This window comes from Seriola lalandi, unplaced genomic scaffold, assembly GCF_002814215.2.
Source record: "Seriola lalandi dorsalis isolate HSWRI2012SDOR001 ecotype SW California unplaced genomic scaffold, Sedor1 jcf7180002054487, whole genome shotgun sequence".
Classification (NCBI taxonomy): Eukaryota; Metazoa; Chordata; class Actinopteri; order Carangiformes; family Carangidae; genus Seriola; species Seriola lalandi.
In genome coordinates, this window is record NW_019525040.1 from 288066 (window position 1) to 304249 (window position 16184).

Here is a 16184-nt window from a genome sequence, read left to right on the forward strand (position 1 = left end):
CACAGAGACATGAAAAGTTTCCTCTGATCTTATTGTCAGACTCAGGGGCATGACTACAGAAGTACTGGCTAACCTTGAAACTTTACTCATTGCACCATTTTCAGGGAGAGCCACATGTGGACGAATGAGCAGGAGTAAAACCCAACACGCTCCATTCTTGTCATATCAAAGTTATCTTAATCACCAGTTTCCAACTTGTAAACAGCTTAATTTAATTTAATTCATGTCAACATCCGAGTTGTAAACAAGACTCCTTTTTTTCTTGCTCTTTTTTTCGAACATCTCCTTGATTAGCACAAAGAAATCTGTGGGGTTCAGTGAGAAGTCAGAACTGCTCCATGGATGTTGCAGTAACGTTGCATGTGCTGTAAGGGATCACACATGAACATGTTCATTTCATTTGAAAACGATCCCGCAAACAGGGTCAGCAGTTGTAGGAGCATCTGTCAGAACTTGGAGAGTTTTTGATTTGCTGACTCCATAGTTGAGTGGAAGAATAGGAGCAAAAACTGATAGAGCAGAAATGATTTTGCCACACACACATACACACACTCACACACACACACACACACACACACACACACACACACACACACACACACACACACAAAATGTATAATATTATTTCCTCCCACGTTTCAATTCACATTACAATAGACAATAAATCCTCCGAGTTGCTAAACCAATCACTGCATGGGTGCATAAGTGCCTTGAGTTTTTCCAGGGGACTGTTAATGACACTTGGTCACATTCAGTTTTCATGAGGGAGACGTGTGAGGACTCCCAATGAGGCGCAGCAGGACCATCTAGTGGTATATTGTGGAAAATGCCCAGCTTGGAGCGGTTTGGAGGCGGTTCCACCTGTCGGTAATTTTCGAGTCGAACTAGAGTCGACGGATTCTTTTGTCCCTGAGTGGTAACACCTGTTACTCCTCACAAATAACTCACTGGATGGCTACTGCCTGTCGAGGTGGGGCGCATCATTTAAACAGACTATAAACACTCCAAAGATGTGTTTGGACAGTGCAAACAAATACGCATCTTCCTCATTTTTTTTTCTATTCTATTTATATTGCTGATAGATGCTCTTCAATCTCTGAGCACAAGAACTGTCCACCTACCTTGCCCTGAGATTAAATAAGGTATTTGGATCAAACGTCTCAAAGGGAGCTTTTGCGCAGACAAACATTTAACTGCAGTCTGACAGTTATCTGATCTAATGTGTTTTATATTTTGTTGTTGTTTTTTTGTTTTTTTCATCAGCTAGACTGACACCCGCAGTATAGTCGCAGCTCAACAGACTGTGATCCGGACTCAAGGTGAAGATTCTCTCACAAGCTCCTCAGCCGCTCAGCTCTATTATGACTGCAAGCACATGAGCGCACTGATCTGTTCACAGTGAAACTGAATGCTTATGCTGTATAAGATTGAACTAATTAGAATAGCCTATCTGGAGTCACTCTTAAAAGAGTTAGACGGAATTGGCTTTAGATGCATTTTACTTTTAAAGGAGTCATTTGGTAGCGCGTCTCAACTTGGATGTACGTTAGATTTTACCGATGGATTTCTATAACCATTCCAATTTTTCTCTCGGAGACAACAACAGTTCAACAACAACCGGTAAGTTGATCAACCAGCGCACCGGTCATTTGATCCACGTTAGAACAACGTCGTTTCACACCTAGTTTATAATTATTATAATAATCAGAACGGCATTCAACATGTTGAAATAGCAACAAAAAAAAAAAGAAAAAAAAATATTCAAGTGAGTACAGTTTTTTCATTTTCATTTTTCTATATGTCTATTTTTTTTCAATCATACAAGCTTTTGCAGTCTATTGCGCAAATTTGACTGCGGTGAATTCCCTTAGCAGCCTAACAGTCATATTTGATGAGAAATATGAAAAATGACGACCCTCATCATATCAATTTAAACTTTGTCAGTGCTCAAAGCTTCTACTATTAAGGCACATTATTTTACTGTTAAAACATGACAAAGTCGCTGAGTTAGTTTAGTATCATTGTGACTTCTCTGTTTATAATTCCACATTACATATCCATAGCAACCTGTTCCTCTAGCCAACACACACGCATGCATATTCGCACTCCTGCATGCACATAAATTAATAATTTCCACACTGAAATTATTCAACTGTCATTCTAAAAGCAAGACAGATGTCAATGCACTGTCTGATAATAGATCTCCCTGCATAATAATCCCCTGACAGATTAATATTGGTAATATTACTCTGCTGCTCTTGCACTTGCACATACTGTTCCTGTAGATATCAGATTTCATATCATACAACATGATTAAATGCAATGTGCTGATATGATATGATAACACTAAATATTTTTTCCTTGTATTCAACTGCTGGTCCCTCTTCTTCTTGTCTCCAGCTGTAGACAGGGCCCTTCATTGCAGTGCCATCCTCCCCGTCATTTTTGGCATCATCTGTTTTCTGGGTATTATGGGGAACTGTATTGTCATGTACACCATCATGAAGAAGACCAAGTGCCGTGCAAAACAAACTGTTCCGGACATCTTTATCTTAAACGTGTCAATTGTTGATCTCCTGTTTCTCCTTGGGATGCCATTCCTCATCCACCAGTTGCTGGGCAATGGTACCTGGCACTTTGGAGCCACAATGTGTACGGTCATCACTGCGCTTGACTCCAATAGCCAGATTGTTAGCACTTACATCCTCACTGCAATGACCATCGACCGCTACTTGGCTACGGTCCATCCCATCCGCTTCAACTATGTCCGTACACCCTGTGTGGCAGCGCTGGTCATTGGCCTGATGTGGGGTCTATCATTACTCACCATCATCCCTGTGTGGATGTATGCAGGTCTGATGCCTCTTCCAGATGGCATGGTGGCCTGTGCGCTCCTCCTGCCTGATCCAGTCACTGACACATACTGGTTTACACTTTACCAGTTCTTCTTAGCCTTTGCTATACCCTTAGTTATCATCTGCCTGGTGTTCTTCAAGATCCTGCAACACATGGCCACCAGCGTGGCACCGCTGCCTCCACGGAGTTTGAGGGTGCGCACCAGGAAGGTGACCCGGATGGCAGTGGCCATCTGCCTGGCTTTCTTCATTTGCTGGGCTCCTTACTACATCCTCCAGCTTGTCCACCTGGGGGTGCAGAAGCCAAGCCTCGCTTTCTCCTATGCGTACAACATAGCCATCAGCATGGGCTATGCTAACAGTTGCATCAACCCATTCCTCTATATTATCCTCAGCGAGACCTTCAAGAGGCAGTTTCTCAGGGCTGTACACCCGGGTAATAGAAAGTTTTGTGTGAACCCAAGCACCACTGATGGTGGCAGTGTGAGTGTGAGAATGGTACATGATGGAGCTCAGCAGGAGCCAGCCACTGGGGAGATGATACCATCCAGCGTGGCCCCGCAATGAATAAGCATCAGTGGCTAATAATCAAAATAACTTTATCACCATGTGTCGGTGCAATTGATACGCATGAATGGGACATTGGAGCAAGAACATATATATATATATATATATATATATACATACATGAACAGTATTGTCTGCACATTAACTCCAATTGACCATTTCATTTAATCAGTATTCTATGTATTTTCTGCCAAGACCTGAATAAAATTGTTGTATCCTATCATTCATTATTGTGCAAAGCCCAATGTCACTGATTCACACAGCTTCATTTTTTACACACCTTGATGTTGTTTCAGTTCAGTGGTTCACACCTGTGGGTTTGCACCTACGTAGCCAAGTCAATAAAACCTATTCGTTTTGTGCAGTTGAACATAATCATATCTGACAATTCTGTGACCTTCATCCTTCTAAAATGACAGATAGACATATATTTAAACAATCGCACCCAGCAGGCAGAGGGTGAAGCAGACTGCATAGTTTCTCAGTATTAAAGGTGTGTTCAGATGGCAAACAAAGCATAATTCATCTTGGCTTCTTTCACAAGGGATTTTGTAGTATTTGTTTCATGAACACAAACAGCCAGTGGAAGTGACAGTACAGACATTTGCTGCCAGCTAACAACATGCATTGACTCTATGAACGCCAGATGTTCTTCTGGGGAACATCCTCTGGTGTTCATCTGGCGTTCTTAGAGTCTTTTTTTCCTCTCCACCCTAGTTTTTTTTTTCTTTCACTCACATCTTTCAATTGACTTTGTAAAATCTGCTTAATGTTTATTTCTGAACACACCATTACATGACTGGTGAAGATTTAATATCCAGTATGAAAATCATTTTTCATGGGTTGAAAAACAGCGGCCGTATCCTTTAACATTTTCTTTCTTCCAGACTGGATCATCGTCAGGTCAAATTGTTTTTAAATCGTAACTACACCTAAATTTCAATAGGTCAAGACTGATATGCTATTGTGTGACAACAAGTTGAAAAGTAACTGTCGTAAAATAATTGCTGCTCATGGAAGCAAATACTACTCTATAATTACACACACACATGTAATGTAAGGAGACTGTGCAGGACAAGAAGTGCAGTACACGATATGATACACACTATACACAGTCGATATAATTTCACTGTGTGCATCAATGCAGCAAACCAAGCAGCTGAGATTTCATCTGTGCATGGGCGAAACAAACAGCAGACAGTACCGTACATGATTGTTGTACAGAAAATGAAAAGAGAGAGGAGTTTGTGTATAAAGATTTGTGCAGATGTTACCGGGGTTGTCGTGATTCATTCTTGTTTGTTCTCATGTCCTGTGATTTTCTGATGTCATATCTAAACTCTGAAGACATGGATGCTTGAAAATTAGGATGCAGACTGGAACCTAAAGTGTTAAATAGAAGGATGCATCAGATTCAGACAGTAATTTAAGTATATGACATGGTTAAAATCCAACAGCATTCACCTTAACTAGGAAAAAAGTAAGGGAGTAGAGTAGGCAGGTTTTTGTTACTCTGTATATCTGTGTTACTCTGTATCTGTTTCAACAGTGCTTTTATTTAATGTTGCTTTTGAATACTTTTTAAGCTATATTTGGTTGTACTTGTCTGTTTGCATGATATGTAGGATTATTTGGCAAATTGTAAAGCAGTTGTTTCAGGAATTCAGGAGCAGTTATGATCACAAAAAAAAATCAACAAAATCCATCCAGTGCATACAGTTGTGGCAGTTGTGAGAGCTCTAAAAAAAAAGTCTGACTTAACACACTTAGCATGTGTAAAATAATACATTTGAGAGCTATTCTTAAGTACAATAGTTATTTGTCAAACAGTGAAAGTTGTACTGATTAGTGTTGATTCAGTCCAAAAGTCAAATCCACAAATATGAATGAAGGGCTGAGTTCTGGATGAGCTCATATGTAACAATTTGTAAAAGAGTGCCATTTTGCTGCTTTGGTGTTGTTAATGTTGTTGTATAGATATTATGTCATATCTTAATATGTACAGTTATGATGGTGAAATTATTTGGGGAGGGTTATTGATGTAAACAGAAAATATGAAACTCAGGGTTTCTCAGCCTTTTCAACAATTTTCGATTTCTCAAAATTGTCTTGTTACCAGCAATGAGAGTTGTCAAGTCATTGTCAGTGAAATTGTTTACTTTTGCATTGTATTTTCATGAGGGCAGAGAAAGCTCTGTATTGATTGTACACAGCGATTTTGAATTAAAAAAACAAAAAAAATCCAAAATATATCCAACAAATTGTTTGTTAGTCTTTGAAATCCCCCATGACCCCACCTGCTTATTGAACCACCTGTAGGTGTCCTGACACCAAGGATGAGAAACTCTGTTGTTCTTGTTTGTTATGAGGCAAAAGAAAAAGTCGAATGTGAAACTTTGCTTAGCTGTTGATTAAACGATAATTTGTGGCCCACTCTGTCTGTACTGTTGTGAACATTGGCAGCTTAATAGATTAATATGCATACTGTAAAAGATATTTTAATATTAATTAAAAATGTATGAAACTGTCAGTACAATTTTACTGTGTTTTTTTTTTTGTGACTTATGATTTCACTCAAAGTACGTATATATTATGCCTGATATTTAACATGTGTAAAGCATTTTCTCTCCTCAGATATTCATACTCTACACAAGAACTGGATATATGTATGTAAGTCAGATTCATCCTGTGGGGAACAGACATTTCACAACAAAACTTTGTGTCAATCCATCAAACAGTTTCTTAGATATTTTAGTGTGAGCCAAAGAGTCTGAACAAAAAAACAAAAAAACAAAACAAAACTCAAACTTAATAACACATATCACATCAAATATAAATAAAACCCTTATTAATACAGAGTTTATATATATATATTCCCAGAATCAAACTTTGTACGTGATCCTTTCAACTAGTGCTGACATGTTTTAAGTGTGTTTTTAAGGTTCAAAGCAGACCAGGGTGAATGTTGGGAAGAGATGAGTGAGAGGAATGAGATGAGCCGTGTCAGCCAAAAAATTTCAAAGTGAGGACAGATGCAGATAAGATAAAGAAACTGGGGCTAGATGTTATTCATCGCATTTATGTGCAGGCACAGCATCAATAAAAACCTCTATCTCTCCAAAAAATTCGTATTTTTCTCACAGAGAATCGTCTGCAGAGTTCAGGAGGAAAACATTTATCTAGTGTTTCTACTGTAAGTCTCTCAGAGTCCAGTGTCTATGATCTATAATATCTAAAGATGAGTCAATAATCCGCTGACAAAACCCTTTTGATAAAGGTTATCTAATTATTTAATTATCTATTAAATATTTTCCTCATTTTTCTCATTCTCTGAGGACTACCAATCCGTTAAATGGAAAAGACATACAAACATTTGTTCTCCTGACCCATGCATCCCTCAGGAAGTTACATAATGCTGTGAAGCGCTGCTGAAGTAATAACTATGGACATATCTAGCGACCCATGGCTGTCAGGGCCACTTGAAGAGTGCTTTGTCCTCGATGATTTGACAATCGATGATGTCCATGCTTTGCTGAATTGAATAGCAACGCACATCCGTGGGAGGGAGAAATTACTTACCTGTATGAATAATACTATAATACCTGCCATATATTCAACTGCTTTTGTAAGACTGGGCACAGAACAAAGAGTCTCACATCCGCATACGAGAGTGAAGAGGGATAAGGCTGCTGCTGTACCTTCACATATCATTTCCCATTCACAGTGAAGCCTTGTAAGGTCTGGAACAGTTGATCTAGGAGAGGTGTGAACATTATGCAATGATGATGTACATCCTGTCTTGCAGCAGCACACATGTTATTGCAGTGGATGTTATCAGGTGGGAGGATGTCTGAATCAATAACATGAAATATAAAAAATATAGCACTGGTTGAAAATCAATATACTTTACAGGGAACGCTGTGTTGCACAGGTACAGAGGAACACATTGTATTTCAAATAACAAAAACAAACCTAGAAATCACTAACAGTTATTACATTTAAGATGATTTGTAAAATATCATGTTTCAGCATGATCACAGTCGTGCTTCAGTCACTTGTTCTTTTCTTCTTTTTTTTTGTATTTTCTGTACCAAACTGAGTTTCTGTAGTTTTCAAGATTTGACAGAGAGGCATATAAGAAGAAATATAAGATGATGAGCCAGTGTTCTTCTTCCTTTACTGTTTTAAGAGGAAACCTTTTGATGGGGGAAGCAGAAGGGGCAGGATGACGAGAAACAGCAGGATATTCTGAGAAGTTTCAAAGCTCAACACAAGCTGCTGGTATCCCCCACCAGGACCACATCCCAGACCTCATCACCTCCTTCATCCCTGACAGACACATCCTTTTGGCCTTTGTCATTTGGCTTAATCCTCTGGTTCTCTCAGCAGGGGGAAGAGAAAATGTGAGGCACATGCAGTCATTACTGGCCCAGTGCTCTTTTTTTTTTAAAAGCCTTTCACTGATGGTAAAGACAGGTAAGGATCAAAATATAGATCTCTACCTATATACTCTACACTTCCTCTTTACTGACTGGACTGCAGCAGCACAGAGCTGGACTCAAACACGCCACTCAAAGAAAAACAGAAACCACAAATCACATAAACCATCAACCACCCCCATAGAAAACAATGACAATAAAAGCCGAAACTTTCTAAAAGAAAAAAAATCTGCATTTACTTTAAGAAAGGCTACTGTTGTTTTAACTAATGTCCAGCACTAAATCGATTTTGGGGGTGACTATGACTCACTGCAACCCCAGACACTTCAAACTTACTTTTCTGCTAGCCACCAGTCCTTCCCTCAGTTCAACTGAACATCAGTTATAACAGATTAATTGTTATTCATGCCAGTGTGTGTACCTGCAGGAGATGTGCTACCCTCCCCAGGCGACAGTGATGCTGTGACTTCCACATGCATTGGGCTCCATTTTCTACATCCTTGTTCTTGCTCCTTGGGAATCTCTGTGTCCTAATTTTTATGGCGACTGGTGACATTTAAAATTAATTAAGAGATATTTGAAGCATGAACTAGTTCAGGGGCTGCAGTCTCATCTGTCAAAGAAAGCCTAAGAAAACAGCTACAATGTTGCTGATGGCCCCCCGTCAAGTTTGGTCTACTTAACTATCTCTTTAACCAGTGGTGGAAAGTAGGTTAAGTTAGGGCTGAAAACGAACAATTATATTTTTAATAATTGATTAAATACTTATAATTATATTTTTTTCATAAAACATAAAAAAAATATAAAAATGTGTCAGCTGACAATGTTGAAACAATGTGGCAAAGTTAAACGGCTGCTCTGATGAACCTACAGAAAATGATGAACACGTTTGTCATATCAACTTAAAAGGTGTTGATATAACAATTTTTTAATTCAAACGTTTAATATTGTTTTGATTAATCAGTTAATTGTTCCGTCTTTAAAATGTGAGAAAAAAAAGAAAAGAAAAATAACCATTGCAATTTCCTAAAGCCCAAAGAGAATCCCTAAAACTGCTTGTTACATTTTTAAACCGAAAGTTATTCCGTTTACTTTTATATATGGTGATGAAAGTTGAGAAGCTGTAATTGCATTGAAAAATGATGATAACAATTTTATCAACGATTGTAAAATGTGCTAAAGTAAGTACATACACAGTACAGTTCTGAAGCACTTCTACTTTACTTGTATTTACTGGTCTTTTATAATTCAGCTTCACCACATTTCAGTTATAAATATTTTACTTTTTACTCTACTGACAGCTGTAGTTACTGCTTACTTTCCGCATTAAGGTTGTATCCAAGACATGAACATATGATTTGATGACACTGACAGAGGCCATGCGTCATAATGAATATTTTTTACTTTTGGTGCTTACCTTTATTTACATAAGGACTGTATGGTGACACCAAAACTAGCTTTGCTCCCCTATCATCTTCCTTGATGAGCAAGAAATAAATGAATAAATAAATAAAATAAATAAATAAAGTAAATAATGTCTCTTTGAAATGAGTGATATAGAAAATAATCATTGTTGGTTAGATTTTCCTTTGTGCAGTTCTTAGAATAAAATATCGACCAATCAGGCATTTAAAAGCTGTTGACTGAAGGCCATAAACATAAATAACATCTTTTTATTTGTGGTATTGAAAAATAAAACAATATACCATCATGTACAGAAGATAACTCAGGCAGAAACTGCTCTTTTACAGTGAAAGCACACTTGTTACACAATTTTGCAAAGTATGGAATACATTACTTGTGAATTCAGTTGAACACCTTGATATTATTCCCATCCCAAAGTACACACCACAGGCTAGTGTCAATTATAACCTTATTTATTCTCACTCTCTCACACACACAGTTCTGTCTGTGTGCAATCCACAAATATATATATATACAGAATCTTTTTTTCTCTCTATAAAATGTATAAAATTGCATATAAAAACATCTTCCACCCACATTTCACAGATGTGTTAACACAGAAGTGCTCAGTTTGGCAGAGTAAACATTGTGTGTATGTGGCCACATGTGGATTGAGCCATGGAAAGAAAAACAAACAAACTAATAAATTTATAATGCAATACAGACTTTGTGTCCTTGTTTAAACTCTATGCCCTATTATAACCCACCGCTGATGTACTGCTCCGGCCTCAGAGAAAAACAAGATACAAGTGAGTTTAATTTTGTGTCAGTGATTATCCGCAGTGAACAGACTGCACTTACACCTGGTGTTTTATATACTAGATTATACAATTCACTGAAAAGATGGAAATGTCAGCTTTGACTGGCATCAATTACAGCTTGTATGTAAGCACGTGGGTTCTTGTTCAGAAGTATCAGCACTATTATAAGAAGGTCACTCAGACATAAAAGATGAAGAAGTTGAAGAAAAAGCACTCCACAGGTTTCAAGGTGAGATTCCTCATTTCTGTCACTCCGACAGGACACTAGAATATTGGTTTTTCATGCTCTAATGTCTTTTTCCACACATTTTCATTGTGGTCTACAGAGCAGCCGTATAGATGCTCACATTTACTTTAGTTTGCTACTTTCCAGCAAACTTCCAAACTACATCCATGTGTTAGGTTTGGTAAACTCATAGTCGAGGACAACCAAACAGCAGCTGCACTCAAAACAAAGACACTGTCAATCTCTCTTGACATTTCAAGGAGAAAAACTAAGTGTGTGACCTTATGGTTCAATGGTATATTTAGTGTTACGTTTTAATGTGGAGAACAAAAGACTTTAATTTAGTTTTATTAACAGCACTTCAGAGTTAGAACGTGTGCAAAGGAGACACTAATGAATAAGATGTTCAGCTATTATTGCTGAGGGACTTGAAACTAACTAAAAAGAAAAAAAAAAGTACATAAAAAAATAATAAAAGTGTTGCTAAAATGTGGTGTGTGTTGTTGCAAGGTTCAATACATTATTTCAGTAGTTGAATTGCCACTTGCAAATATTTATGCTCAGTTGTTACAGAAATAAAAAGATTCTGAAAAAAGGAGAATATTAGAAAAACAGAAGCCTTCCAATCTGATTTACAATGCAGCAGTGTACCATTAATCAAAGCCTTGACTACTGCCAGCAGCATGACAAATTACCTTTTTGGTTCTGGGATATGGTGAGAGTAGAAACCATAGACACCTACTAAGCTGAGAAGGAATACTGAGGCAAGGGGAATTCAAAAATTTACTGGGAGACTTTGTAAGTGGTAGTTATACACCTCAGACTTACTAATTTTTCCACACCCCCTTGTGGCAGACGTGAATATTACATAGACAAACAAACAAAAAATCACTTGCCTCTCAGCAAACACCAAACCCTCACCTCTGAAACCAAAATCTGTGTAATAGACTTCAAATTGTAGTGTCATTGTTTATAACAAACAGCAGCTTGATCCTTGGCATAAACACGAGAAAATGTTAATTCCAGTATTCAACGTTTAAATAAAACAGTGACACAATGAGCAACATACTGATAATCGCCATATAAAACTGGCTTTCAAAATACAGTTTGCTTTTTTATTTGAATCCTTATTTTATTCCTTACAGGCTTCCCCTCATGGGGTTACTTCATATATGATCTGCCTTAGAAATGGACTACTCTAAGTAACGGAATACAAACGCATGCCATACTCAATTGTGAATACTGACTAAAAGCATTCAGATATGCTACTGCATGACTTGACAGAATTCAGCTGCTGTGAATAAACTTCTGCCTCCCTCTTTAAATTCACAAACAAGGGAGAAGAGCTCACTCCATTCTCTAACATGGGTTGACATGTTGATCCGAAGCTCCACCGAGTCGAGTGAAATCTGAAGAATAACAATTTGATGAGGTGGCTCTACCGTGTAAATGACCGGTCGGTTGTTTGGAAATACATTACAAATTCTTCAGACACTGGACAAACAGTGTTGGTTTTCGGGTTTCAATGTTGAGAAAGATTATAGTAACACAGACTAAGTCCTACAGGACCATGGGCATTGTGTTTGTGTTCTTGGAAAGTGTTTCTCTATTTAGGCAGCTGCAGGCAACAAAATTCAGCAGATGAACAGAAGCTGCGTATATTCATTGTGACTGCGCAAAACTTTGTCTCCTACATTCTTCAAGTTCAATAATAAACTGGACTATCAGGGTGTACGCTCCACTAACATCAACATGTTAACTGCTTTGTTATACACAGCTAATTCTAAGGCTGATATAGTGCTTTCACTATATGATTTAATGAACTCGTATCATATTGTTGGTTTTCATTTATTGGTTACTATGGTTCAGGGTCAGTATTCTAAAGTGTTTATTGTTGGCAGGAAGTGAACCTTTTGTAGGATGACTGACTCTTATCAACACGCTAGTAGCATTGTTTACTTAAGAGCATTCCCTTATGTGTAGAGTGCAAATTAAATCTCCAGATATAATCATACACGTGTAGAGTCTGAGCAGGCATTATGGGAAATTTCTGTACACTTACACAATATCAAAACATCACTGCAGCAGCAAATGAGGGGATCCAGCTGGCTTGTTACTCTGCTATCATACAATCAGAATTTGAAGCAGACTTGCGAATAGAAATTCATCCATTTGATTTAATGGAGAGGCTGGGGACATCTGGGCCAGGAAAATGAAATTAACACTTTGCTTTCCACCACCAGTTATGTAAGTGACCTTGACTCCCAGTGGTCCCGGCTGAAGCTACAAAAGGGCCCAAAGTAACAGAGTATTATTCAACTCTTCATTTCTCTCTCTTCTGTGGAAAAGTAATGTAAGCAAGGTGATGTTGGAAAAAATGTAGCGAGATAAAATTAAGCAAAAAATAATAACACAGAAGGAAATTTAAAAAATGAGTGCATGTACAAATGAAAAACTTAATAAACAGAATATAAATGAATCTCACAGAAACAACATCGTTGTTTACCATAATACTTTCAGATCATAAACTGTGAAAAGACAAAGTGCACAGCAGAACCTTCATAATGCCGGATTCACAGGTCTGTCTGATGTGTATGGGAGATTCAAAATGTCCAAATTAAAAGAAATCAAACAAAGAAATAAAATCATATAAAATACCCACAGTTATTTGACCTTCCTTTTTATGTATGGATTTACTGTATATTAATTTAATGAAAACATTTGTTAACAACACAATTATTTAGCCTTTTCTTCCTCTAACAACCAATTAAATATGTGGTTTATTACATTTCAGTGCTGTCCAGCAGAGGGCGGAACAGACCCGCCAATACCAAACGCAAAGCACCGTCATTAGCTCTCATGAGGAGGTGCAAGAGAGGTTTTCCTTTTTTAAAACGGAGATGCATCATGCAAACCAAGATGAAAAAAAACAAACAAACTATCCAATCGCAGCTTTGGGGCGGGACCTTGGGTGGCACTTATCAGCTGCCATATATGCAGATGGCAGCCATTAAAACAGTTTCCTGTGGCCCAGCAGGCTGCAGGGACAGTAATATTGACTGAACATTTAATTATTTGTGATTGACTCTCTGCAAGAAGTGCACAAACACACACCGACAGGGCTCTTCTTGGCACAATTCTCAGTAAGTGAGCTAATTAGTGTTAACTTGTGCAAGCTTACAGTAAATATGCACAAAAAACGGAAAATATGTTTCAAGCTGTTTTTTACTTTAGTTCTTTGTTTGACTATTTTCATTTAGGCATTTTGAATCTTCCAAAGTTACATCGTTCAGAGCCGGGACAAATAAAAGAAAGACCACTCCCTGAAACACTGACACACCTTGCATTTTTGCATCCATTTTGGTGTTTCATGCAGTATTTCTCTTACTCATTAAGCTGCAGTTTTTCCTGCAATTCCACAGTAAGCTTTGATTTGCAAAAATCAGTGAATGTCAGGTTCTGGAGAATATTCCTCACAATCAATCAGCATCCAACAGGGCTAGTTTTATAAAGCTGCCACTTTGAGCACTAATTCAACAAAATGTGGCTCCAAAAACCATGAAAGAGGCACAATCTTTCTCCAACTACAGATTTGATAGAATAGCATGTGATGCAGCCACATTCTGCATTTTGAGTTGGGGGGGAAAAGCTCAACAATCTGTTACAAATTGCGGTCACCACCTTCATATAACCCAGAGCTAATTATAACTGTTTTCTGACAAGTCTGGAAAACACAGGAAATTGTAAACTAAGAAAAATATGGTGGTAACACCAAAATAGTGGAAGAAAAAAAAAACAACTATGGAATGCACTTAATATAGTTCATTAATGTTATATCAAAGTATAAAACATTCTCTAAGGGTGGATATTGCATTAATATTAAACTTTAGAGTAGACAAATGTATTTTTTCAATTCCTTTCCGCTACAGGCAGGTTAGCCATAGGTTAGCTATAAAGCACTACTGGTCCTAGTAGAGATCAGATCAGCGATTCTACAGAATACCACTCCTACCCAGCCAGTTATTACAGATGTTTTAGTCTTTCCACTGCTGGTTTAAAATGGAATAAACTTAAGTCTGGGCATGTTTCGTGTTTTCAAGCGACATCTATACTTTAAATAAACATTAACTGATGATCAGAAAGTGCAGCCTCAAAGCTCCACTGTTAATCAAGTGGAAACATTACATTCTTATAAATGAACACAATCAGTGTGTCTTGATTGTAAGCAGAAAACTATAAGAATTCAAAACGGATGTATGAATTCTAACACATTACAGTAACAATGCAGATATTACGTTTGTATGTGCTTGTTTGGGACTTTGTGCTTCCAGTGCTAAAAAGACGAACTCATTGGTCTAAACTGCATATTAGTTTCTCAGGCACTTGTTTCAAGTGATAAAAAAAAACAAACTCCTTCTCAGGTCACATCATTTCATTCTGCTCTTTATATCCCAGCATTGAAAGACTCTTCATTAGCTCCATCTCTCCATGGTGCAAACCACTCGAGCCAGCTCATTTTCGGCGAACAAAAAGGCGTATCACTGTGAGTTGAGCTCTATTGCTTTGATCTCAGAGACTGGACGTCATTCACTTTATAACAGGTAAAAGGCTCTGTGTGTGCGGATGTGTTAAATATCAGTGCATCAGAAGCTCGACTCTGGGACTGTCCTTTTGCGCCCCAGGGAGGTTGTGCTGTAACGAGTCCTCTGCAGGGTGCCGTAAGATGGTTTGTCTGTTGTCAGGCTGCGTGACGGTGCCGGGGCTGTGGACATGCCATTACGATGCAAAGACGACGTTCTGCGCATGCTCTGCTCTGCCTTGGTGGGGATGTTGGAGGAACTCTGCGAGCGCTTGATGTCAGCCGCCGTGCGGCCCACATTCCCGTTGGCCACGTCATCACCCAGATGGCCCGAGCCGTTAGACTTTCCTCCTTCCACCCCAGTTCTGCCTCCGACTGCTCCGTTAGACAGTGACAGCCTCGACAGGGTCCTTCTGCCTCCTTCCTCGCCTCCTCCTCTCCCTGACTCACCCTCCTTGGACTTCCTCAGGTCCTTATCCTTCTTTAGAAAGTTACCTTTGAAGAAGGAGAGCAGTCCCTCGTGGTTCTTGGGTAATTCTCCTTTCTTGGTCTTTGAGTTTCCTTCATATGTACCATGATGCTCCCTATCAGCCCTTTCTACCTTCTGCCTTCTCAGAGTCTCATCATGAAGGCTGGGTGTACTGTAGCTGGGCTGAACTCCAGCGGTGAAACTCCTTTTTGTCTCAGCATCCTGGGAAGCTTTGGAGGAGCTCTGCTTCCTGGCATCCTTCCTCCTGGTAAGGGTGTTACTGCTAGAGCTACTGCTGATATTCGAGACACTCTCATCTCTTGTCTGGCCTCCCTTGCTGCGCCTCAGGCTGGCAGTCTTATCTGATGCTCTCCTCTGGCCCTCTGGGACCCGTGGAGATTCAGGAGGCGGCTCATCCCCTGCTTTACCCACACAACTTATACTCCCGATGCTGGATGATCGGACATTGGCGGCGGCGCGGCTCTCGGCAGATTCCTTTGTGCTGCGCGGCTCGCTCATCAACGTTATTATTGGGTCCTTTGTGCACCGGGGCCGCCGACCAGATTCCAAGTACTGCACTAGCTCTACAGGGGCAGGATCTCTGACCGGTGCAGGCACTGGCTCCGTTTTTCGTCTGTCCTTGGAACCAAAGGACCAGCGCAGGGGAAGCACTTTGCTCAGGGTGTCTTTGGTTTTGCTGGGGGCTCTCATGCTCACACTGCGCCCCTGAAGACCCCTGACAAATGGCCTGCTCTCAAAACCCCCTAACATTGTAGAAAAAAAAAAAAGTTTTAGTTTTCACATTTAGATGCAAGACCTTCACA

The 16184-nt window shown here is 39.1% G+C and overlaps 2 protein-coding genes across 2 annotated transcripts in view; one reads left to right on the forward strand and one right to left on the reverse strand.

Moving 5' to 3' along the window:
• Positions 1–1422: 1422 nt before the first annotated feature.
• mchr1a (melanin-concentrating hormone receptor 1a) lies at positions 1423–3529 on the forward strand. Its single transcript, XM_023412769.2, has 2 exons — positions 1423–1620; positions 2401–3529. Exons 1-2 carry the CDS (start codon positions 1560–1562, stop codon positions 3420–3422), a joined length of 1083 nt encoding a protein of 360 aa, XP_023268537.1. The 5' UTR covers positions 1423–1559; the 3' UTR covers positions 3423–3529.
• A 5987-nt stretch (positions 3530–9516) lies between these two features.
• The window catches only part of usp43a (ubiquitin specific peptidase 43a), a 99400-nt gene continuing 92732 nt past the window's right edge, over positions 9517–16184 (reverse strand). Inside the window, exon 16 of the mRNA XM_023412830.2 lies at positions 9517–16124. Coding sequence (XP_023268598.1) covers positions 14956–16124 — 1169 coding nt within the window. The 3' untranslated portion in view covers positions 9517–14955. The remainder of the gene's footprint in view (positions 16125–16184) is intronic.

What these genes read in the sequence shown, in the direction of transcription:
- mchr1a (XM_023412769.2), top strand. Translation starts at nt 1,560, where the DNA reads ATGGATTTCTATAACCATTCCAATTTTTCTCTCGGAGACAACAACAGT. An exon ending in CAACAGTTCAACAACAACCG is followed by an intron (nt 1,621 to 2,400) that starts GTAAGTTGATCA and finishes TCTTGTCTCCAG; the next exon opens with CTGTAGACAGGGCCCTTCAT.